General features: G+C 42.1%; 1 protein-coding gene across 1 annotated transcript in view; it reads right to left on the bottom strand.

Moving 5' to 3' along the window:
* The window catches only part of LOC311624161 (general transcription factor II-I repeat domain-containing protein 2A-like), a 324681-nt gene extending 301630 nt beyond the window's left edge, over nt 1-23051 (bottom strand). Inside the window, exon 1 of the mRNA XM_084887014.1 lies at nt 21623-23051. Within this exon, the coding sequence (XP_084743140.1) occupies nt 21847-23031 (1185 nt within the window). The 5' untranslated portion in view covers nt 23032-23051 and the 3' untranslated portion in view covers nt 21623-21846. The remainder of the gene's footprint in view (nt 1-21622) is intronic.
* Nucleotides 23052-26653: the final 3602 nt, after the last annotated feature.

Raw genomic sequence — 26653 nt, 5'->3', positions numbered from 1 at the left:
TGATTGGCTGCCTTCTGCATGCCCCCTACTGGGGATCGAGCCTGCAATCTGGGCATGTGCCCTTGACCAGAATCAAACCTGGGACTCTTCAGTCTGCAGGCTGATGCTCAGTCCATCGAGCCAAATGGATAGGGGAAAGTACATGATTTTTTTACATAGTATACATGATTAAATTTATGAAAGAAGTGATGGAGTAGGTGATATACTGGTAATAATTATCATGAAAGGAACAGAAAATAATTTAAATGATGTCAGGACAGATGATCTTCATGGAAAAACTTTTACCAAATAATCAAGAAAATAATATTTTACAAAACTGTTGCTTGCAATGCACAAAAGGAAATGAAAAGTTTTTTTAAACATTTGATCAGAGTGGCATAATCCTACAGTAAGTATTATTTATAAATATGCATAAAAATTTAAATGAAGTACTAGCACTGCATTTAATGGTAGTGTTGAATGACTAGAAAATTGTACATGCCATGCAATAAAGGTCCAAACTTTTCCTTTCATTCACAATTTTATTATCAATCTTCATGATTGCTCTCTTCATTGGGGAATTCTCAAGTGTTCCAGGTTATTATTTATTTATTTATTTATTTATTTATTTATTTATTTCTGCCTTGTGGTTCATTTTTAACAACAACAAAAACAGGCCTCTATGAATCTCCTGGGGCAATTTAGCATCCTGAACTCTGGCACTGTCTCAGTCTCTGCTCCTTTCTGTCCTTGTTTCCCCATGTCCTTCCTTCCATCTTGGGAGTTTTCAGGTTCCTGGGACAGTGACAGAATATGACTAATTCAGGATCAGCAGCCTTTAGTGATAGGTGTGGGACAGCTGCAATGAGATTTTGCAGTGGGGAGAGAGATTGGACTCAACTCAGTACAGCACGGCAAGTGGGAATTTGTAGCCAAGGAACAGCATGGGGTCAGTGTTTGGAAAATTACTAAGAGGGAACATCAGGATAACGGGTGAGAAGAGGCTTCTAGCTAAATCAACCTAAACAGAATCTTGTTTTTTCCTCATTAACTATGTAATATTTTTTACTTTAAATAATTGTTTTATTTTTCAATTACAATTGACATACAATATTATGTTAATTTCAGGTATACACCTCAGGAATGAGACATCACATAGCTTACTAAGTGATCATCCTGGTACCTAACAGGATTCTTGCTGAAGACCAACCAGGGTGATCACACATCGCCTGTGGGATGGTGGCTAAGGAACCCGATCAGGAATTGAGGTGGGGGGCTATCGAATGTGGGGGCTTCTGGCTACATGGACTTAGGAGGGTTCTTGCTAAAACTGGATTTTACAAGGAAGTGCACACCTGGGCCTTGGAGATGACTCAGATGCCTGATTAAAGTTTGGCCACGCAAAGAATCATTCACTCTCTGTCTAATTGTTTCTTCTGAATCCATCTGAGACGCAATCACAGTCCGATGACCCTTCATCTCTAACTATACCTCTTAAGACCAAGGACATCTGCCTATAAACCATAGTGTAGTTATTGATATCAGAAAATTTAGCATTTATTATTCTTTATTATTATTTAACATATTATCTAATATAGAGTCTACATTTAACTATCTCTTTGTTCAAATAATGCCCTTTATAACTGTTTCTTTGTTTGCTTCAGGATCCAACCCAGAGTCACTCACTGCATTTAGCTGTACTATCTCCTCTACTACAGAACAATCCTCAGCCTTTCCCTCATGACTTTGACAATTTTATTTATTTCTTATTGATTTCAGAGAGAAAGGGAGAGGGAGAGAGATGTATACTAGTAAACATCAATGATGAGAGAGAATCATTGATTGGGTGCCCACTGCATGCCCCCTAATGGCGATCTAGCCCACAACCTGGGCATGTGCCCTGGACTGGAATGGAACCCAGGATCCTTCAGTCCGCAGGCTGACACTTATCAACTGAGCCAAACTGGCTAAAGCGACATTGAAAATTTTGCTAAATCCAGGCCAGTTGCTTTCAGAATATATCTTAATTTTAATTTGTCTGATTATTTCTTCATGAATATGTCAAGATTAATTTAATAATAACAATAATAACAATACTAATAATCTATACTAATAAAAGGGTAACATGCTAATTAGACCGGGAGACTGGACATCTTCCTACCACCCTACTTCCTTCCAGACAAAGCCACAGTAGTGGGGGCTGAGTTAGAGGCAGTTAGGGGCAATGAGGCTGGCAGGGGAGGGCAGTTGGGGGCCATGGGACCGGCAGGGAAGCGGTTAAGCGTTAATCAAGCTGGTAGGCAGGTAAGTGGTTAGGAGCCAGTGGTTTCAGATTGTGAGAGGGATGTTCTGGATTGGAGAGGATGCAGGCTGGGCTTGAGGGACCTCCCCCTTACACAAATTTTGTGCGCCAGGCCTCTAGTAATACTACTACTACTACTACTACTACTAATAATAATAATAATAATAATAAAGAGCTTCTAAAACTCCTTTAAAAGCTTCAGACTGAATGAAATCTTCTCTCAGTTTGCTCACCATCAGGGAGTTTTTGCACAGGGGAATTGAGCCTGTATAGCACATCGAATCCCCAGAAGAGATTTAAGCTGGGTTAGGCTGGTAGCTGAGTTGTTACTTTGACTAATCAAGGGGCTCCAGATACCTCTAAGTCTTTATTTTCAGTTCATCTCTGTAACATGCCTTCCCAACCCAGAGCTCTGCTCTGCTCTGAGCTGACTGAGAGGATTGTCCATGAGGTTTCACTGAGGTGAGGCCCAGATGCCAGGGTGTGGGTCCAGTGCCTGGCAGATGCTCATCTCATTGGCTGCTGGGACAGATTCCAGCGAATTGAAAAGGCATGTGGGGTCCCAATAGGCAAAAGTCAATTTCCTGAGTTGGGGCTTGGCCAGGTGACTGCAATTTTATACCTCCCTGCATCCAAAGGCTGGGGAGGCAATTCCAAAGGCACAGCCTTCGTGCCCTGCCCAGGCGAGAAGCAATATTTCCATCTCCAAAGTCTTGAGGGCCCCGTAGAGCTCCATGGATGCTGCCGATATTAACCAGGCCCAAACTCACTGACTCTCCGGGGCCTCAGATTCCCACACTAGGTGGCATAGTTTAAATGCAGGCCTGGCTGAATGGAATTTTCCACACATGCATCTCCCTGATAAAGACCTTGCCTATATCCAAGCTTCCTTCCATTTCCATGAACACTCTTTGGGAAGTGGGAAGAGAAAGGAAAAACTGCAGGATTTGCTTTCCGCTCCTTTTCTCTTCCCGGAGAGAAGGCATGAGAAACTGGCTTTGCTATATGAGGCTGCTTAGATTAAGGTGACCAGACGTCCCGCTTTTGGCGGGACAGTCCCGATTTTTAACAATTTGTCCTGCGTCCCGCAGTGTTTTAAAAAAGTCCGGATTTTTGGAAAGAAAATTGTTAAAAATCGGGACTGTCCCACCAAAAGCGGGATGTCTGGTCACCTTAGAGATGGAAGAAATGCTTCCCACTTGCATGGGGCAGTAAGAAGACTATGGGCCCAGAGCTGGGTCTGCTCACTGCTGTGAACTTAAACCTTTCAAGTCTTGACCTTCTTAGCTGGAAAGTGGAGACGCTCATACTCAGATCGCTGCCAAGATCATGGCTTTGAGCAACCATACATGAATGTTGTTAACAGACACTCTGAGATCTGTAAGCCTGAGTAAGAAATACATTTTCACCTTTATTTTTATGGAAAGCTGCACACAAATTAGCATTTCCTTCAGTTACAGAGGCACCAACTCATCGTGGTATTAGCAGTGCCTGTGATTTTGTCATCAATAGAAATCTGTTGTCTGCAGGTATCTCAAAATATTGTTTATACTCATCTTGACTTTGGAGTCCCGTTAATTACTAGATATGCTGCTATTTAATGGCTAATTAATAATTACAGATATTAATGCTCTATATATTTGTTTGAAAATATTTTGATAACTAGTTCAACATAATTGGTTTCCTTTGTACTCATTTATTTTACATAATATACTTGAAGGTATTCTGAGAAGAATTAGAGGGGATTTACCAAAGGTGCAATTTGCATAAAAAATGTTTCAGAAATTTTGTTCTAGGTACTTGAGCTTTGAGCAGTAATTTTCCCTACTGAACTGGCTTTGATGGTGGTCCTAGCTGAAGACTTGAGGTGGGCTTTCTCACCCATTGTTTCTTCCTGTCTGACATGCTCTTGAAGTGGTGATTGGTCTATGACAGCGGTCGGCAAACTCATTAGTCAACAGAGCTAAATATCAACAGTACACGATTGAAATTTCTTTTGAGAGCTAAAGTTTTAAAACTTAAACTTCTTCTAACACACCTTCTTTAAAATAGACTCGCCAGGCCGTGGTATTTTGTGGAAGAGCCGCACTCAAGGGGCCAAAGAGCCGGATGTGACTCCAGAGCAGCGGTTTGCCAACCACTGGTCTATGGGTTGTCGTGTAGGTGGGTGATAATGCTCCTTCCATAGATAAGGAGAGTCTATTTTCCTCTCCCTTGGATCTGGGCTGGCTTGTGAGTTACTCTGACCAGCACAGCGAAACAGAAGTGATGCTGTGTGTGCGCGCCAGGCCTAACTCTTAAGAGATCTGGGAGTTTCTGTTTGATTCTCTTGGAACCAGCTGCCATGTTGTAACAAAGCCCGGGATGTCCTGGTGAAGAGGCACTGGAGGCTGAGACATTCCATGGAGCTGAGGCTCCAGACCTGTGGGAGGGGCTGTGTGGGTCTCCCAGCCCCTCCCAGCTGAGTGGCCACAGATGACATGACTTGGAGCAGAAGAACCATCCAGCCAACCCTCAGCATGGTGAGAAGTAACACATTGTTATTTAAATTTAATAATTTGCTTTAATTTAATAATAAGTTGTTTTAAGCCTCTATATTCTGGAGTGGCTTGTTATATACACAGTGGTAGATAAATAAGAAAAGTTTGACTGTTGTTGGTTTTTTTTTTTTTTTCATTGAAAGCTAATTTCTTATGGCAAATAGTTACCCCTGAAGTTTTTCAAGATTAGGAAAAACTGTGTTATGTGTTTTTTGAAGCAATGACAGACATCAGAATTGGAAACAGGGAAGGACCAACTTTAGACTCTTGCTTTCTGAGAAAATCATCATGAGCTTAACTTCCATCGCCCATTCTAGCCAGATCTTGTTGGGACTACTGGTGGCAGCCTCAGCTCACAGCCAGGAGTTTTCAATGTGAACTCTTCCACTTTCAATGGCTTGGGATACAACCTACATTCTGTTTTGGGAAACACTTGTGCTTTCTGAGAATGGCTTGGTTTATCATATGAGATTCTGCTTCAGTGGCCGTCCTTCTGCTGATGCAACAGGAAGAGAAAGGATTGGCTGGATGCACCATAGAACGTTCTAGATGTGGTTTTGCTTTGCTAATGGGCTATAGTTTAGGCCCTGGCAAAGGCAGGTAATCTTATAGATGCCTCATGGATACAAATTCTGCAGGAGCAAAGTGCTTGAAAATGTGGTTGTAGAGCACTGGTTTTCTCAGAATGTGGGTAACTCACTTCTCTAGGTAATTTTCTCTCTCTTTCTTTTAAAAAAAGTATATATATTTTATTGATTTTTTACAGAGAGGAAGGGAAAGGGATAGAGAGTTATAAACATTGATGAGAGAGAAATATCGATCAGCTTCCTCCTGCACACCCCCTACTGGAGATGTGCGTGCAACCAAGGTACATGGTACATGCCCTTGACCGGAATCGAACCTAGGACCCTTCAGTCTGCAGGCCGACACTCTATCCACTGAGCCAAACCAGTTTGGGCCATTTTTTCTCTTAAAAAAATTATATATATATAATTTATATAATTGATTTCAGAGAGGACAGGAGAGGGAGAGAGCTATATAAATATCAATGATGAGAGAGAATCATTGACCTCTGCATGCCCCACACTGGGGACCAAGCCTGCAACCTGGGCATGTTCATAGGTCAATGCTCAATTACTGAGCCATGCCAGCTGGGCTCATTTTCACTCCTGGGCCTCACCTCTGTCTTTCTGTTTTATTCACAAATGCTGGGGCCATGTTTGAGTTCCCTAAACCAAGTTTCCCGAGGGGCAGGAAGACAGAGTCAGGAATTGTTGGCAAAAGCATTCATCAGGCATCCAATTCTCTACATGTTGGTTTTTCCTGTGATAATTTCCCAGCTCCTGAAAGCCTCTTGGGAACTCAGAAACACATTCTTTCAGAAACACACACCTCTCATTCTCATTTCCTTTAGGGCCGATAGGTGGTGGTAACGGGCAGGCAAAGAAATGGGTGCTAAGGCAGGGTTATCCACGCAATAGCGGTAGCTATTGAGTTAAGCCAAAGACTGCATCTACAGAGCACGTTAAGTCCACGGGCCTGAGAGGCAGATACTAGCTTCTCCAGACATTTCCCCAGGATGCTTCACCCCCCTTTCCTAGAATATCTACCTGTCTTCTAGATGAACCACACATGCATGGTAGTCAGGCTGCACCTGAGTGCCCACTGCCCATTGCATGGTGTGTCACCTTCAGGGACTGGTGGTCCTTCCCCTGGCAGGGACTGACTCTCCCCTTGGAGCATATGGTCCAAGTTTGGGGGACCAGGACTCAAAGAACCAAATGGTACAGTCATAGCCATAAGTGGTCCCATAAGCAGTGACTGCAAAGGTATTGGAGAAAAATTGGATGAGGCAGGGACTGGTGTGAGGTTGGGCTCCTCGGGCAAGGTTTGGAGTCTGGGAAGAATTTGGAAAAAGGAGCCTGATTTTGGTGGGAAGAGGTGCTGTGAAGTGGGAGGAAAATAGGAGATCCAGCGTGATGGATTTTGATTGGATTCAGCAAGAGCATGAGAAATTTCCGGCCAAAGAAGCTTGTCGATTAGAAAGAACAATTGTCTTTCTAATACTTCTGAGTATAACTCATGCAAGTAACGAATTGATGGTGACAAGCACTACTGTGGTGTTTCCTGTGATTGCGTGGCAGCCTATCAGGAGAGGCAGCGTTTCAGTGCTGACAATCTGAGCACCACCAGGAAACCAGGCTCAGAGCACTGACAAGGTCTGGCTTGTCCCACATGTTCCACTACTGAATAAATACTGTTCAGCCTGCCAAAACTTGGTAGACTACAGTCTTTATCAGTAAAGGTCGTATGACAAAAAACCGTATCATGGGCCCAGCTGGCGTGGCTCAGCGGTAAAGTGTCGACCTAGGAACCAGGAGGTCACAGTTTGATTCCCTGTCAGGGCACATGCCCAGGTTGTGATCTCGATCCCCAGTGTAGGGTGTGCAGGAGGCAGCTGATCAATGATACTAGTAGTCTCTCATCATTGATGTTTCTCTCTCTCTCCTTCCCTCTCCCTTCCTCTCTGAAATCAATAAAAATATCTTAAACAGAACAAAACAAAACAAAACAAAACTGGATCATGGTGCTCGCTTCGGCAGCACATATACTAAAACTGGATCATGGTTTCTGGGGGGGGCGGTGGGGGAGGGGGTGGGGGTGGTGTCCTCCTTTCCCTTGGTCCCCTCATAACTATAAGTGTTCTGTAAATGTTTTCTTTTATGTGGTTTACACAGAATCTCACTGGACCGAAAGGACCAGAGATATTCTGATTTGGGGAGGAGAATTTTTTTTAAAAAAGAACAATTGTCTTTCTAATACTTTTGAGTATGACTCATGCAAGAAATACATCTCACAATGTGACCCACCATACCCATTATATTTACAATTAGAATAAGACTCATAAGACATTTTCATTGTGTGATATCATGTCTTCTTAAAATTGCCAGTAGTGCACATGAACTTGATCTGATGACACCAACAATTGGAGAAACATCAGTGGGCCTGGAGCTGAGCTTTCCTTCTTACAGTGTGGGCTGCCTTCTAACACAGAGCCTCTCACTGCTTTAAGGACCCGATTAATGTGCTCTTTGTGACAATTTGACTGGGGGCAGGGGAAAACTTTATCTTTGTAGCCTCTGTATGAAAGAGCAGTGCTAAGCAGGTTGAAAGAAAAAAATTGTAGGACTTAAGGCAAAACCAGTGACAGAGAACCTAGAAGCCCCGATTCGATTTACTCACTAAGAGTTGTGACTAAATAGTTGATGTGACTATTTGTTCAGCATTCATTGTTTCGCTTGCTTCCCTTGGGTGGGTCTTGCCCCTCCCCCACCTGCAATTTTGAAACCTCCAAGCAGGTGGGATAGTGTAAAGGAGGCTTATGGTGCAGATGCCACAACACTTTCTGAGGGATGTGCCGCTTACAGGTCCTCCAGTGCAGATGGGCATTGTCCAGCAAAATGGTTCAAAAGCCGGGACATCAGTTCTTCTTACAGAGGTTGGATCCAAGCTCCCCACTTCTGTGTGATCTTGTGCCTCAGTTTCTGCACCTGTGCGTGGGGTAAGAGTAACAACAAACAAACAAGCAAGCAAGCAAACAAACAAACAAAACTACCCCACAGCATTATTGAGAAGATGGGGTGGGAAATGAAACTCATTTAGCACAGTGGCCTGGCCGGGTAAGTGTCTGACAGTTCCCTGAGGCTTCCTATTGCTGGACGTGCTAACAAAGGCATTTATTTTTTGAAAGAACCTATAAATTGAAAAGTCAGGGTGGGGCGGGGCTAACTCCTGACTCCATTTTGTACTATGGGGCAGGGTGGAGCTATCTTCCATTTTGTAACTGGACTCTAGCCCTCACCCAACCAATCAGGATCAGCCAAAGCAGTGACATCACCACCCCTATAAACCCCTTGATGTGTTGAAGCTCGCTCTCTTCCTCCACGCCACTGTTGGTGTAAGTGGGACAGAGCCCATGCTAGCATGGAATACAGGCTTTCTGCTATTGCATTGGACTTGGCTCCCTGGTGGTCTTTGGGGATCACGAAATCTGGGCATAATAAAATCTAATCTTTTAATAAATTCTGACAGGCTTTTCCACTAATAGACTTTCTTTTTGGTCTTATATGCTATTTAAAAAAATCTGGTTGTTAATAATTTAACTTGTGCAGCCAATCCAGGGAAGTTAAATGGACAGAGAAGAACAGTAAGTGCAGGTTAACAAGTTTTAGTTAATATGTCACAATGGAGCCATTCAAAATATATTGGTCAGGTTAGTGTGGGGAAATTCCAAATTATTGTCCATTAGTCATCATTTTCTTAAACTACACAGGAATGGACTACACACACACACACACACACACACACAATGAAAAAACAGTGCCTATAAAAAAAAAATGGAGTTTTTACCCAGATGATATCATATGGGAAGTTTTATTTTAAGATGTTTATGTCAAGCAACATTATCAAACATAGGATGGATTTTGTTTCTCTGCTTGTGGCATTTCTCTCTTGAATAAACACCTCCTTATAACCACATAAAGGTCAGACATATACAAATGCCCCCAAACTGCCTTGTCCCCTAAAATGGTAAGATTACCTTTTGTTTTCTTTCTCCTCATCTTCCAGTTTCATATCACTCTTAAAGTTTCTGACACTAAAACCTGTCATATGATGTTGTCATGTATTATTCTATCAGCATTTTTTGTGTGTGTCAGCCAAAACAAACAGCCTCTTGTCTGCTTTGAACATGCAAAGACAAGCCCTTTGGAGGAGCTTGGGCAAGCGCTGGGCAGGGACTTAAATTTCAGCTTTGTGTACATGACTGTCGAAGGCTCCCTGTCAGCTCAGGGCAGTGGGAGCAGTGGAAGAAGGTGGGGGAGGAAACAGTGCTAGGCTCCTAAAAACACGGGGCGAGGTGAGGGCCAAGGGAGAGGATGTGAGAAAGTCTTAAAGAAGACTTCCCACAGGCGCCCGGCGTAGGGCCTCTACTTGGGTTACCTGGGAATACAGAATCATTTGCCTCTTGGTTGGTGCTCTGCTTAAGCCTAGGTGGATTGTTTTTCTGGGGTTTACTGTAGTCATATCTGTACTTATAGGGTGGTAGGAGCTGGGCTTGGATATTTTGAGGTGTCATCCTTTCTTTCCCCTTTTCCTACACCTGCTAGAGGGGATCAGTCACTTCCTGAGTATCTTGTAAGCCTGTCTCTCTGCCCTGTTCCTTGCCTGGACTATGGCAGTGGCTGGTCTTTGATGCCTCTCTTTGTGTTTCGTCTCCAGCTCATTCTCCCTCCTAAAATCATAGTCATCTTTCTAGGCTGAACTCTGAACACGTCTTCGTTACAAGCTCATCCACCCTGTGCCTTCAGGGTAATGCTCCAACTCAGCATGGCATGGGAGGCCTTTGGTGCCTGACCAGCCCCGCTCACTGATCTCAGCCAGGCTTCCCTGGCTCCAACACACACCCGTTCTTCAGGAGTCCCTGCTTCAGCCATGTTATCTCCTCTCCTGAGAAGGTACCCTGTAACATGGCCCATGCCACAGTTTATGTTGTCCAGTGACAAAGGGTCCAGCTTTGTTCTTTTGCACGTGGATATTCAGTTTTCCCAGCGCCATTTGTTGATTTTGCATTTTTAACCAGATGGTTTGGGTTTTATTTTTTCCCCCCAGATTTTATTAGAAATACAGTTTTAGTCAAAACCAGTTTGGCTCAATGGCTAGAGTGTCGGCCTGTGAACTGAAAGGTCCTGGGTTCGATTCTGGTCAAGGGCATGTACCCTGGTTGCGGGCACATCCTCAGTGTGCAAGAAGCAGCTGATCGATGTTTCTCTCTCATCGATGTTTCTAACTCTCTATCCCTCTCTCTTCCTCTCTGTACAATATCAATAAAATATATATAAAAAAAGAAATATAATTTTATTTTTTATTTTGTTATTTTAAATACATCATTACCAAATCCAAGTTCATATAACTCCCCCCCCTGTGTTTTCTTCTAATATTGTTATAGTTTTGTTCCTTAAATTCAGTCTGTTGAGAAGATTCCCCCCCCCCGCCGTTGAATGATCTTGGCACCTTTGCACTTAGACAAATAGCATGAATGTTAACACTTCTCTGACCCCTACTCACTCTGAGCCCAACACACACATATTGGAGTTGAGGCCTCCATATCTCTCATACAGGCACTTACGTATCACCATTGTATTACTGATTTGTATGTTTGACCTCCTCACTGTCTGAACTCCTCGAGGGCAGACCCTGACATGTCTTCCTATCTCTGGTACTCGGATGGGTCCAGTGTATGAAAAGTCCTTGGCAAATGTTTCATTACAGAATATCACTGTTTGTTCATTATTGTGTCTCCAACATGGCCTGGCTCTCTATAAACGTTCATTGCATGAACAAATGAGTGAATGAAAGAATGAGTGAACTAGTTACAGAACTGTATCAATCTCTATTTATCCTTCCCAGGGTGATGACTATTGCAAAATATTGCTGAAAGAAATTAAAAAAGACCTAAATAAATATAAATGAGACATCTTATGTTCACGGACAAAAAGATTTAACATTGTTCAATATCATCCAAAGTGATCCAGAGATTCAATGCAATGCCTATCAAAGTCCTGATGACATTTTTGCAGAAATGGAAAAACTCATCCTAAAATTCATACGGCATTTCAAGGGACACAGACTAGCCAAAACAATCTGGAATGAGAAGAACAAAACTGGAGAACTCATACTTCCTAATTTCAAACATTACAAAACTACAGTGTAATTGAAACAGTACGATATTGGCATAAGGACAGACATATAAACAAATGAAATAGAATAGAGAGCCCAGAAATAAACCTCACATCAAATGAGAGTGCCAAGATCATTCAATGGGGAAAACACAATCTTCTCAACAGATAGTGCTGGGAAAACTAAATATCCACATGCAAAAGAACAAAGTTGGACCCTTACATAATATTATATACAAAAATTAACTTAAAATGAATCTAAGATCTGAATTTAAGAGACAAAACTATAAGAATCTTAGAAGAAAACACAGGGGGAAGTTATATGAACTTGGATTTGGTAATGATGTATTTAAAATAACAAAATAACAAAATAAAATTTAAAAGAGTATTTCTGATAAAACCTGAAAAAAAAACCCACCCTAAACAACCTGATTAAAAATGTACAATTAACTTGAATAGACATTTTTCTTAAGAAATATATATATAGATGACCAATAAGCAGACAAAGATATGCTCAACATCACTAGTTATTAGGGGAATGTAAATTATAATCACAATGATCCTATATTTATGTCTTTGATCCATTTTAAATTAATTTTTGTACATGGGGACAAACTGTAACCTAGTGTTCTTTTAAAAATTAGTTAGTTATTTATTTACTTTAGAGAGAGAGGAAGTGAGAGAGAGAGAGAGAAGGAAAAACATTGATTTATAGTTCCACTTATGTATACATTTCTTCATTGGTTGATTCTTATATGTGTTCTGACTGGGGGGAGAGGGGGTGTCAAACCTGACCTAGCTGGTTTGGCTCAGTGGATAGAGTGTCAGCCTACAGGCTGAAGAGTCCTAGATTTGATTCCTGTCAAGGGTACATGCCAGGGTTGTGGGCTTGATTCCCAATAGGGGGTGTGAAGGAGGCAGTTGATCAATGATTGTCTCCCATCACTGATGTTTCAATCTCTCTCTCTCTCTCTCTCTCTCTCTCTCTCTCTCTCTCTCTCTCTCTCTCTCTCTTTCTCTCTCTCTCTTCCTCTTTGAAATAAATAAAAATATTTTTAAAATCCCTGCAACCTTGGTGTATGGAGACAACACTCTAACCACCTGAGCTACTCAGCCAGGGTAACTGTAATCTAGTTTTATTCTTTTTTATGTGGCTTTCCAATTTTCCCAGCACCAATTATTGAAGAGACCCCCCTCCCCCCATTGTGTGTTTTTGGCTTCTTTGTCAAAAGTTATTTGCCCATATACATGTGGTTTTATTTCTGAGCTATCAATTCTGTTGCATTGGTCTGTGTGTCTGTTTTTCTGCCAATACCATGCTGTTTTGATTATAATGGCTCCGCAGTATAATTTGAAGTCAGGTTGTGTGATACCTACCTGTAGCTCATCCCCCACTCCGCCTCCCCCTGCCCCCCCACCAGGATTGGTTTAGCTATTTGGGGTCTTTTGTGGTTCCATACAAATCTGATGATTTTTTTCTATTTCTATTTCTTTAAAAAATGAAATTGGGATTTTGTTGGGGATTGCATTAAATCTGAATTGCTCTGGGTAATATAGCCACTTTAACTCTGTTGATTCTCCCAATCCATGAACATGAAATATCTTTCCATTTTATTTTGTCTTTTTCATTCTCTTTTAATAATGCTTTGTAGTTTTAGTATATAGGTCCTTCACAGTGTTGTAAAGTTTATTCCTAGGTATCTTATTATTTTTGTTGCAATTGCAAAAGGAATTGTTTTTGTTTTTTTCTTTTTCTGAAGTTTCATTCTTAGCATATGGGAAAGCAGTGGATTTTTGAACATTGATTTTGTATCCTGCAACTTTACTATTTGTTTATTGTTTCTAATAGTTTTGGGTGGAGTTTTTAGGGGTTTCTATATATAGAACTATATAATCTGCAAAACACTTTTTTTTTTTTTAAATCTCCAATTTGGTTGTCTTTTATTTCTTTCTCTTGTCTAATTGCTCTGGCTAGGATTTCCAGAATTATATTGAATAAGAGTGGTGAGAATGAGCATCCTTGTCATGTTCCTGATTTTAGAGGAAAAGCTTTCAGTTTTTCACCTGGAATATGATATTGGCTGAGCATTTGTCATATATGGTCTTTATTATGTTGAGGTACTTTACTTCTTTATTTATTGTTTTAATCATAAATATATGTTGTATCTTAACAAATGCTTTTTTCTGAATCTATTGATAAGCTCATATGATTTTTATCCTCTGTAAGATCTCAAGCAATAAATGACTTAGAAGAAAACATAAACCTTGGTCTTAAAGAACATTTTATGAATTTTATTCCAAAGGCAAGGAAAGTAAAGGCATAAATGAATGAATGGGAGAGTACCAAACTAAAAAGCTGCTGCACAGCAAAAGAAACTGTCAACAAAACAAAAAGGCAATCAACCAAATGGAAAATATTTTAAACAACTCCAACAAGGGGTTAATATCCAAAATAGATAAAGAACTCATAGCACTCAACACCAAACAAACAATTCAATTAAAAAATTGCCAGACACTTATCCCAAGAAGACATACAAACAGCCCGCAGATATATGCAAAGATGTTCAACTTCACTAGCTATTAGGGAAATGCAAATCAAAAACTTAATGAGATAACACCTCATACCTGTTAGAATGGCTATAATCAACAAGACAAGTAATAAGAGTTGGAGAGGTTTTGGAGAAAAACGAAACCTCATTCACTGCTGGTGGGAATGTAACCTGGTACAGCCACCATAGAAAACAGTATGGTGGTTCCTCAAAAAAGTAAAACAGAGATTGCCATATGACTCTGAAATCTCTCTTCTGAGTATCTACTCAAAAAACTTGAAAATATCTATTCACAAAGATACATGCATCCCTATGTTCATTGCAGAATTATCCACAATGGCCAAGACATGGAAACAACCAAAGAAGATTGGGTAAAGAAGATGTGGTGCATATATATTGAGGAACACTACCCAGCCATAAGGAAAATGAGTTATTGCCATTTGTGACAACATAGATAGACCTTGAGAACATTATGCAAAGTGAAATAAGCCAGTCAGAAAAAGCTAAGAACCATATGATTTCACTCAGATGTGGGATGTAAAACTGAAATTCATATGAACAGACAACAGTCTGGTGGCCATCAGAGGGAAGAGGGTGGGGGCTATTTAATGGTTAAAGGGGGCTAATATGTGGTGATGAAAATTATTTAATCTTGGGTTGTGAGCACACAATGAACTATGCAGATCTTGCACGATAGAAATGTACACTTGAAACCTAGATGGTCTTGTTAACCAATATCACCCCAATAAGTTTAATTACAAAATCACAATGAGCTACAACTTCACACTCACTAGGATGGCAATAATTTAGAAAAGGGTGTTGACACAAATGTGGAGTAATTGGAACCCTACTACATTGCTAGTGTGAATGTAAAATAAGGCAATTTGGCATTTCCTCAAAAAGCTGAACATGGAATTACCATTTGACCCGGAAATTCTATTCCTAGAAATGTATTTAAAAATTCAAAACAGGGACTCAAATAGAAACTTGTACACCAATGTTTGTAGCAGAATTATTCACTGTAGCCAAAGGATAGAAACAACCCATTTGAGTCCAATAGGTGAACGAATCAAGAAAATATTGTATATTTAGACAATGGAATATTATTTGCTCATAAAAAAGAACAAAATTCTGACATTTGTTACAAGATGGTTGAACCTTAAAAATTTTATAACCTGATGAACAAAAAGATATATACAGAGGCAAAGAAGCATTGAACAGACTGTCAAATTATTGTCAAATTAAGAAAATAGGCAAATTCTTAAAGAAATATAGTAGATGAGAGGTTGTCAGGGTCTGAGGGAAGGAGGGAATGAGGAATTACTGTTTAATGGGTGCAGGGTTTATGTTTGGGGTGATGAAAGTTTTGGAAATGGACAGTGGTGATGATTGTATAACGTAACTATAATTAGTGTTATTGAATTGTACACTGAAATAAATGATTAAAATAAAATTTTTAATTTTATTTATATTTTGTTACAATTTAAAACTAGTAAAAACACACCTCCCTTTCACAGAAAAAAATAAATTATGAAAAAATCTAGAAAAAATAGAGGCAAATATTTGTCTGATCTCTGAATAGGAAAGGTCATTGAAAAGATAAAGTCAATAAGAGATTCATAAAAAATATTAGGTTACTTAATATAAATTAGGTCCTCTTTAGTTCTAAAAGGACATATAAACAAAATGAAAATGCTGATAGGAAGACAAAAATTCTATAACTATTTTAGAAAAGTTTAATCCTTAAATTATAGTATCATTTAGTAAAAATCATATCACAGCTCCAAAATTCATGGGCAAAATAATATTCCCCACTAAGGAGAAACCACAGGTATTTAATAAATATTTTATACAATTCAGCCCCATTGGTAAATAAACATTTATTAAAATATAATTGCTTACCAATTATCATGAGAATATCCAGGACTGGTGAAAGATTACAAATTTTTCCAATAAATTTTGAGTGCCTCTCAAATTGGTGTGTACCCAAGAATGTCCATACTCTTTAAAATACTAATTTCACTTCTATGAATGTAGATAAAGAAATATTTTCTTAACTGCAAAAATGTTTTATGAACAATTATGTATTCATTACAGTACTATTTGAAATTGTGAAAAATTGACAACAGGTTGAATAATGGAGGAATGCTTTGGAAAACTGTAATTCATCACAGTCAGGAATTAAAAGCTGGAAATAAAATAAGATACCAAGTAAAACCACAATGAACTGCAAAAGTGTGCATAGAAATACACCAACAAGTTCACAGCTGTTGGCTCTTGGTAGAGACACTTTGGCTATACTTTTTTCTTTCCTACTTTACTTCCAAAATTGTCTCTCATGAACTGTTATTTTTGTAATGAAGAAAATAATTTAGCCAATATTCCTGTATGATAAGAAAAACGACTTAGAATCACAGCTGGCTGTGTCTGAAAGGGTAGTATTTATCTTCATCTCCTGGTGGAGAGTAAAGTCAAAGCAATCGTCTTTATAATTAAATTGAAAACATCTGTGGGAAAAATGGAACTAATGATGGGATAAGAGAATATGAAATTTTCTATTCCAAGAAACCTGGTTTCTAGCTTTTCTAGACTCGTGTGTAGACAACAGTTATTACAATTACTGTTGCAGACTCAGTTGTTTAGTCTCAAAATGTGTGATCTTATTTGCTTGTGTTCCATATTCAGGCAATAAATATTTATTGAGGTCCTACTATGTGTCTTGGACTGTCACAGAGGGAAAAAGGAAGTTTGTTAATAAGCAACTCCTATTCATTGAGTGCTCACATGCATGCTGAGGTGTTACAACTCTACCAAGTGGGCACCATGGAGCCCCTCCTTACGAAGCAGGTAACGAAGGGCCAGGGAGGGACTTATTCCAGGTCCTTTAACTATATACAGAGCCTTGGTCTTGATCTACACCCGTGCAGTCTTTCAGATTGCATTATGCAGTCTTGTTTCCAAAGTAGTACCTAGTGATGGCATGCCATGTGGGGAAATAGATGCCTCACTCGGTGACTAATCTTGCGGGGGATTATGTCCCAGACTTGGCCGTGCTTTCACCTCGGGTATGCGTGTTAACGCCAACGCCCCTTCCACCTCCACTGTACAAATATGCCAGCTCCACACAACACCTAGATGCCCAAGACAGAACAGGCAGCTTTTCTCCGAAGCACGCTGGCCTGGCAGCTTTGCTAGGGCGTCCAGATCCTATCTAGCTCTTGAACCTCTCCCGAGGGAGGGATGTTGACAGAAAGGTGTGGAGGGATAGGGATTACATACTTGTCAGCGATCAGCCTGGGGCAGGCGAGGTCTGCTGGCAGTCCAGTTTCTGTGGGACAGAGAGGCACGCGCCTTGGTTGATGTGTACACAGAGCAACCAATAGGCCCAGCCTTTCCCGCTTTGCATCAGCTTCACCGGATTGCAGATAGATTATTAAAATATGTTGGAGAAACTCAAACAACTCAGCCCTCTGGTGCCTCGTCTTGTAAAATCCGCCTGATTCTAACGTTCCTTCCAGCTCAGAGGCTTCAGGACCTTGTTTGCATAAAACTTGGAGAAACGTTTATAATTTAATGTTAAGTGAAAGCCAAGGATATAAAACTGTATTCCCAGGGTGGTCCTAAATAGATGTAAAAATAAATTATACGTACACAGGGAAAAGGCTGGAAGAGAATTCTCAAAAATATTTACAGCTTGTGATCATAGGAGATGTAAATTTTCACCTCATTTCTCCTAGGGCCCTGTAGGGAGGGAGATTATGTACTTATGAACATCCTCAACAGCAGCATCTCAGAGTAAAAAGTGCTGATACAACAACAAAGGATGGTTCTGACTCAGTGTGCCAGGGAAGGCCATAGCCAGGGCGGACACTCATGGCCTCCGGGTGTACTGGCCCTAAGAAAAGGGGAGCTCTGGGCAGCCCATCAGGGTCTCCAGCAACGATAAATCTCCAGCTCATATAAAATGTAACTGAGTCAGAAAGAGACGTGTTTGTATTAATTGTAGGGAAATGTCCAATAGATATTTATTGCCATTACTAAGTTGCAAAACAGCCTGCATAATAGTACCCTGTTTATGTATAACTGTGCACGTGTATTCTTGGGGAGAAAAAAAATATAGGTCCCAGAGTGATTATCTTTCACTTTCATTTCTCAAATGCTTGATTCCTAATTAGATAAAGTATATGGAATTAAAATTTATTATTTACTAGAGGCCTGGTGTGCAAAATCGTGCACGGGGGGGGGGGGGGGGGAGGGAAAGGGGGGGGGAGGGGAGTACCCCTCAGCCCAGCCTGGACACTCTCCAATTTGGGACCCCTTCCAATCTGGGACCCCTCGGAGATGTCTGACTGCCAGCAGTTGGACATCCCTCTCACAATCCAGGACCACTGGCTCCTAACTGCTTACCTGTCTGCCAGACTGATTGCCCCTAACTGCCTACCCTGGTGGCGTGGTCACCCCTAACTGCCCCTCCCCTGCCAGCCTGGTCACCCCTTAGTGCCCCCCTGCCAGCCTGGTTGCCACAACTGCTCCCCCTGCTGGCCTGTTCACCCCTCACTGCCCCCTCTGCCAGCTTGGATGATAATTATCATATAATCTCAATCATACGTGGAATCTAATGAACAAAATAAACAGATAAATAAAATAGATCCACAGATAGAAGCACAAAACAGACTGATGAATCTCAGGAGGAAGGGGGTGATGGTGTGAAGAGATTAACCAATGAATTTATATGCATATATGCATAGCCCATGAACACATCCTTCCCAGCACTTGTCATTTGTTGATTTGTCCGACTTTATTCTTATTGGCAAAAGTACCACCATTCACTCAGTCCAGGTTTAAAGTGAGGAATCATTTTTGTTTCAGCTTTCAGAAGAGTGTTGTTGACAAGCATAGTCATCTGTCAATTTATTGGGTTTCCCAGACTCATAGACACAGAGAACAGACTGAAGGCTGTCAGGAGAGGGGTTTGGTGGCTGGGTGAGACAGGTGAAGAAATTAAGCAAAAGAAAAAACAACAAAATTTACAGACACAGACAACAGTATGGTGATTACCAGAGGGGAAGGGGGTGGGGGCAGGTAGAAGAAGGTAAAGGAGGGGATAAATGTGACAGAAGGAGATTTGACTTTGGGCTGTGAACACACAATACAACATATAGATATGTATCATGGAATTGGACACTTGAAAGCTATGTAATTTTATTAACCAGTATAACCCCCATAAATTCAGTAAAAATATTAAAAATAAATTTTAAAGTAAAAAAAAAAAAAATCTGTTGGGTTGCCAGTTTGCCAGTTCCTCTCCTACATGTGCGCATGGGTATACACACACACACACACACACACACACACACACACACACACATATACACACATACTCCTCCCTTGGATTGGGTTTCTTCTGATATAACAGGAGTTGGTTCCTGTTTCTGAGTATGGCCTGAAGGAAACTTTTTAAAAATACATATATTTTTTGATGTTTTAGATAGAGGGAGACAGAAACGTCAATGAGAGATAAACATCGATTGGCTACCTCCTGCATGTCCCTGATTGGGGACTGAGCCCACAACCTAGGCATGTGCCCTGACTGGGAATTGAACCAGGAACCTCTTGGTTCATGGGTCGATGCTCAACCACTGGGTCACACTGGCCAGGACTTAAGGACACTGTTGATGACTGCCTTGCTCATGGTCACTTATGCTTCTTAGAAACTTTATCTTTGAGATGCTGTTTACCTTTTTGTAGATCCAGGAGAAACTCCACAATCCTGGGATTATTTAATTTTATGTATCCATCCTTTAGCCTTTTAAAATATAATCATTATCACTTGAGTATAGTTAGAAAAGATTGTAAAATTCTATTTGCACTGATGTAAAAAGTAGATCAGAGGATCCAAGATGGCTGCACAGGTAAACACCTAACCGCAGCCGCACACAACAATTTCAATGGAATACAACTAAAATATAAAATGGACATTGCCCAGAGCTACGGGTAGTCGACTGACTGAAAATTCTACAACAAGAAGGAAAGAGAAAACCAGAAGGAAAATCAGAGGAGCTGAAAAAGCCTAAGGTACGGAGAGGACAGAGCCGGAGAGGAGGAGAAGGCTGGGTGCCTGCCTGGCATTCCCTAGCAGGAAGGAAGTAAAAGCCCCGGCCTGGGCTGAACCCCAGAACCGGCAGCTCTGAACCCCAGTTCTGGGCCAGACCCTGGGGACCCAGGCTCAGGCAGGGGAAGACGGGGCTGTGAGGTGGAATCCCAGGGGAGCTGAGAGGGGCAGAGCCCCCGGAGTCACGCACATTGCGAGCAGAGGACAGTCTGTTGACTCTGATGCTAGACTCTCCGAGTGGGAAGGAGAAAAAAGCTCCAGACTGGAGGAACGCGATGAGGAGCAGGAGCCGCTGCCGGACACCGGCCAGCTGGGCGCCAGCAAGAAGCCGGGCGACGGGGGGCCCCCCCGGGGGGGGGCAGGGTGCCACTGGGACCTCAACTGTGGATTTCGGGCCATGGAGCCTAGGCCGGGAGCTGCTTCCTGGGTGGTGCCGACTCTGGCAACAGGCTGAAGCCTCGCAGGAGGCTGTGGAGAACAAAGGGGTGCTGCAGGCCAGCCTGCTGAGCTTCCAGGACAAGGAGGAAGAAACCGAAGTTTTCAATGTGAAGAAATCAAGTTATAGCAAAAGATAGTAAAATTACTTAAGAAAGAATACAAAGAAGATCTTAAAAAATCGAAGACTAAGGCAGAACTCAACTCAGCAGCCAACATTGCAACATAAATGCGTTAAAAAAAAAAAAAAAAAAAGGCCAGAATGTTGGAGCGGCGGCGGCCAGGCCCAGAGTGCCCAGGCCCAAGGCAGTGGAAGCCAGGCCTGGAGCAGCAGCAGCCAGAACCAGAGCAGCAGCAGCCAGGCCTGGAGCAGCCAGACCTGGGGCAGTGGCAGCCAGGCCTGGGGCGGAGGCGGCCAAACCCAGGGTGGCCAGGCCCGGAACAGCAGCAGCCAAGCCCGGAGTATCCAGGCTGGGAGCATCCAGGCCCGGAGCGGCCGGGCCCGGAGCAGCAGCAGCCAGGCCGGGAGTGGCCAGGCCCGGAGTGGCTGGGCCCAGAGCAGCTCGCTCCTCGCCTGCCCAGGCCCCAGGGCTGCCTCTCAGACATGGCTGGAAACTTTTGGGAGAACTTGAGGGTCTGCTGAATCAAGTGATGAAGGCTTAGATCTGGATGTGTTGAGTTAGTATAGCGCTGGGGTGTTGATCTGTGAGTGCCTTGTGTGGGGTCTGGATGAGGTTGGTTGATCTATTTGGAAATGTCTTTTGTGTGAAGTGTATCCTTGGGCATGTGGAGGTATTATTGATTTGAGAAAATGCTAAGTAACTGATTTACTATCTGAAAAATTTAAAGTTCTGAAAGTTTAAGGTATCTTGCCAAAAAGAGGTTTTAAAGCTAACACCTTAATTTTAATGGGGAAAGGGGAGGACAAGCCCTTCCCACCCAGAACAGGTAATCCAATTCCAACCAACAGCTATCTTTAAACTAGGGGTGTCGAACTCAATCAGAGAAGGGGCCAAAATCTAAAATCCAGCCTAAATCGCGGGCCGAATGGTTTACTGAACAGTCATAAACTGACAACGTTCACCAGAAATGTGAATTTAAAATGAGTGGAACAATCTTTTCCTTAACAGTGCTGTTAACCAACTCACATGCTATCAAGCAAAACAGTAATATTGGAATGTACCTAAAATGCTCATTGTTTTGTTTTCTGGCTAGATGTCTGACCCCGTTTTCCCCGGATCAATGAGTCAATGTTCGGTTTTATTTCTTGGGCTGTAGCAACCCGCAAAACAGCATGGAGGTTGTCATCGGTAATGCATGATCTGTGCTTATTTTTGTTCAGATTCATTATTGAAAACATCTGTTCACAAAGATAGGTGCTCCCGAACATGGATAGAATATGGGCAGCATGAAGTCGGAGCTCTGGCATTGAGTCAGGGGGCAGTAGAGGGTAGAAGTCCTCAATTTCAACATCCTGAAACCTTGATTTCAGGCCACTGTCAGACTGAAGCTCGATTATCTTCATCTGAAGGTGATGGGGCACATTGTTGACATCAACTGTAAAAGGATTGGCAAAGATGTCAAAGCCTGAGTGCTGTGTTCTAAAGTCAGAGAAGCACCGCTCAAATTCACTTAGTAAACGGCTAACTTTGGTAGCCAGCCGACTGCAAGGAAAAGTACCAGAAATAGTGGTTGAGATACTCAAACAAACGGGAAAGTGGGCAAGATTGTCCTGTTCCAGTTGGGACTTCCATAGTTGAAGTTTACGCTGGAATGCTGTGATCATGTCAGACATCTTCGTGATGACTTGTTTGCGTCCCTGCAGCTTCTGATTCAGTTGGGCGAGATGCTCGCATATGTCACACATCATAGCAAAATCACATAGCCAGGTGGGATCCGACAGTTCAGGCAAGGGCTTTCCTTTACTTTCCATGAAAAGAGCAATTTGTTCTCTGAGCTCAAAAAATCTTTTGAGGACTGCGCTTTTGCTCAGCCATCTTACTTCTGTGTGGTATGGCACGTCTCCATGCTCTGCACCCACCTCCTGTAAAAACTGCTGGAACTGGCGATGATTCAGGCCACGTGCCCGTATAAAGTTAATAGTTTTAATGACTGTGGTCATTATGTCATTCATGTCCAGAACTTTTCCACACATAGCCTCTTGGTGGATAATGCAATGATAAGTAATCAAGGGTGTGTGGCAGTGACTTTTTTGCATTCTTTCCTTCATTAGTCCAACCAAGCCTTTCTTTTCTCCGCACATTGAAGGTGTGCCATCGGTAGTTAGCCCCACCAACTTTTCCCAGGGTAATTTAAAATTATTTATAGATTTCTCCACAGCCTCAAATATATCTCTACCAGTCGTCGTCCCATGCATGGCAGCTACATCCAAAAGTTCCTCAGTGACAGAGAGGTCGGTCTTCGGAGCACGTATAAAGATGGACAGCTGCGCTGTTTCAGTGTTGTCTGTGCTTTCATCGATAGCAAGTGAAAAAGCGAGATAACTGCATGCCTGTTCGGCCAGCTGTGATGATAGATTTCCTGAGAGTTCTTGAACTCTATCTGCAATGGTGTTTCTTGACAAACTGACATTTTGAAAACTCTGTATCTGGTCTGGGCATACTTGCTCACACACTTTTAGCATGCATTGCTTCAAAAAGGCACCCTCTGAAAAACACCTTGAAGTACGGGCAATTTCTCCAGCCACTATAAAGCTTGCTTTCACTGCAGCATCATTTTTCGCTGTAGCCTTTGTAAACATTTGCTGCTGTGATTGTAGTTTGCCTTTTAGTTCTTTAACAATTTTATGCTTTTCTTCCAAAGTATATTTGCCATACTTAACATTATGTTTGGTGTCAAAATGACTACGTATATTGTACTCTTTCTCACTGACACTGTCTCATAACACAATATACACACTGGTTTGCCCTCTCTAAGCACAAACATGTATTCATTTGTCATTAAATTGTCTGCCTTCACCGTCAACTTTTCTTTTCCTGGACATTTTGGGATCAATATTGGCAGTAAAAGATGTAGTTTATTGGAAATCTGCGTTAGAAGGAAAAAGTTGAAAACTGCACAGGGATAGCTTGATTTGGTAGATGGAGTGGAGAAAAAAAAAGTCAGTCAATAAATGCCTGGCTGGGTATAGATAGCAGATTCTGTTGCGATTTTTATGCCTGCACTTTATGCCAGGAACTGGCAGCTTCTGCTGTGTATTTTTTATGCCCGCACACTCACTCTCTCCTCTGCTCTGCCACCGGCACAACCACATCGGATGCCGGACTATAGGTCACGCCTCCTGAATCTCGTGTGACTTGTTATCTATGCGCATGCATAATAGATAGCAAGTACGGCGGCCGGCGAGGCGGCCTGCGAGATCACAAGCCTCCTATGTCACTGCGCATCATTGTGATGGAACGCAGCGGAGTGCAGTGATGACAGCGCGGTGCGGGCCACATTGCAAGGCCTGGCGGGCCGGATTTGGCCCACAGGCCTTGTGTTTGACAGGTGTGCTTTAAACAATGTGTTCATTTACATTTGAATGGCTACACCTTTTGATAACCTAAGGGCAAGTTTACATGTAAATAAGTTTCCTTCTCAATTCCCAGGGCAGAAAAAACAAGGTTTAAAATTATTAGATTTTAAAATTTATTCTTAGAAGTGTAAAAGTTTATTAATTAAAAAAACAACAACAACAACAACATCAACAACAAAAAAAGGAGATTGAAAAAACCTGATGAACAATATTAGCTGTTGATTGTAGTAGAGTCGGAGATACGGGAGGGGAGTGGACTGACAGTTATTAGGGAAAGGGGGAGTGGTGGATTCGGGAAGAGACTGAACATAAACTGTGCACCTATGGATGAGGACAATGGGGGGTGGGGAGGGGGTGGAGGGTGGGGTGGGAACCTGGTGAAAGGGGGAAGAAATGAGGAACTTTTGTAATAATATGAACAATAAAGATTGATTTAAATTAAAAAAAAAAGTAGATCACAAACATTTTGAAATTTAAGATTGTTGTTGGCTTGTACCCTTTTCCTTCTTCACTTTCTTTCTTATAATAATTTTGTACAGGTTTTGACTTGAGTAATTTTTTTGGTTCTCGTTTTTATGTTAAATTAGATTTCTGGAACTTTTCAAAGGAAGGCACAATTTAGGGTTGTTTTGTAATTTCATAGTTCCAGCAAACCTCTCTTATTGTGGTGTGGGGTGTTAACAAACCTGGTGGCTAACTTTTGGAGATCTTCAGGGTCTGGACCTTTCCATTTCTTTGTCTCACTCACAACTGTCCTGTGTGGGTGGGATTCTCATCTCTGCCGTTTACCCTTAGGTTTGTCCTGAATGAGTTGTGGTACCACAGTTTTGAGAGTGTGTTGGTCCCACCTCTCCATTTTATTATGCCCAAGGTTTCTGAGGGTCAGGAGTTCAGAACAGGTCCTGGGGGGATGAGTTAGTGCTATTCTATGATGTCTGAGGTCTCAGATAGGAATACTATTCACATTTCTGGGACTGGAATCATCTCCAGGCATGTGCACTCTCATGCCTGGTGCCTGGACTGGAATGCTGAAAGATGGGAACTGTTGCCTAGAGCACCTCCACCTGAACTCTCTATGTGCCCTCCGCTTCCTCACAACATGGCTGCTTGGGGGCAGTTGACGTGTAGTGTGGCAGCTGATGTTTTAACACTGAGTATTTCAATGTAACTAGGAGGGAGCTTTGATGGTCTTTTATAATCTCGCCTGAGGAGCCACGTTACCAATTTTAGTCATAATCTAGTGATCACATATCTGCCCAGTTTCAAGGAATGAGTAGAGACATCCCGTCTCAAAGGAAAGAGTGTCAAAGAATGTGCAGCTATGTTTTAAAAACATCACAATAATGTCACTAAAATAATCTAGTGTGGCTGGGGAATTTACACCATGGCAAGTGGGAAATGCCAGAAACAGAGCTGCAGGGCACATTGCTGGGCCAAGGACCAGATAGGAGCCAGAGGACTCACAGTGCCAGCACGAGTCAGGGTGGCATGAGTCAATAAGAAGAGACCACCTGACTTACCGAGTGAGGGGAAGACCTTGAGTTCAGTGTGACACCAGCAAGGCTCACACAGATGGATTCCACAAGCTGCATCTCAGCCAAACCAATTTGCCCACATGTGGACCTGATCCACGGTCCCTCGGCCACTAGATATAAAGACCAGTGGCCTGGTGCACAGGTTCGTGCACATCAAAAGAAAAAATAATTAGAATAAATATTTTAATATTGTGATCTGCCCTTTCTCTGTAATGGATGCTGGTCGCCATCTATGGGGCCAACGGAGGGGTGATCGGGCCCTGCTCACACCCACCTTGGCCTCGCACTGCTAGCTCACCTGCTCCACCATCCCACTGTGGTCCTGCTCTCATCAGGGCCCATTGGGGCTGGCAGCACCTCCACTGCCACCCACTGACAGCGCTGTGTCGCAGACACCTGCCATGTTCCGCACTGCCCCCTGGTGGTCAGTGCATATCATAGCGAGTGTTTGAACTCCGTGTCGAGGGGACAATTTGCTATTATTATATAGGATGGGCAGGAGTAGAGAGGGACCTACCTAACAAAGTCACCTGTCCCTTTACCCAGGTAGCATCTTATGAAAGAGAAAGGAAAGCAGACAGGGAGATCAAGCTTGGATACTACTAAATACTTTGCTGTAAAGATTTTTTTTTTTTTTTTAAATAGAGAGTGATTAATTAAACCAAAGGAGGCTGAAATGCTGTAAATTAGCAATCATATGTCTCCTCACTGGGGGGGGAGGCAAGGCTCTGGAAGTGGATGGGATAAGTTCTAGGAAATAAAGAACCTACATAATTCTTGCACATCTGACTATGGAACATCTGAATATGGAACCCTAACAAACGAGCAAAGGAGACTTTCATGCATGCTCTTTCCCCCACATAGCCCTTGTTATTATCTTTCAAGATCATATTCATTTTTAAAAATCCTCACCCAAGGATATATTT

This window comes from Pipistrellus hanaki, assembly GCF_964339955.1.
Source record: "Pipistrellus hanaki genome assembly, chromosome: 6".
NCBI classification, from domain to species: Eukaryota; Metazoa; Chordata; class Mammalia; order Chiroptera; family Vespertilionidae; genus Pipistrellus; species Pipistrellus hanaki.
This window is presented reverse-complemented; position numbering and strand designations above follow the sequence as displayed.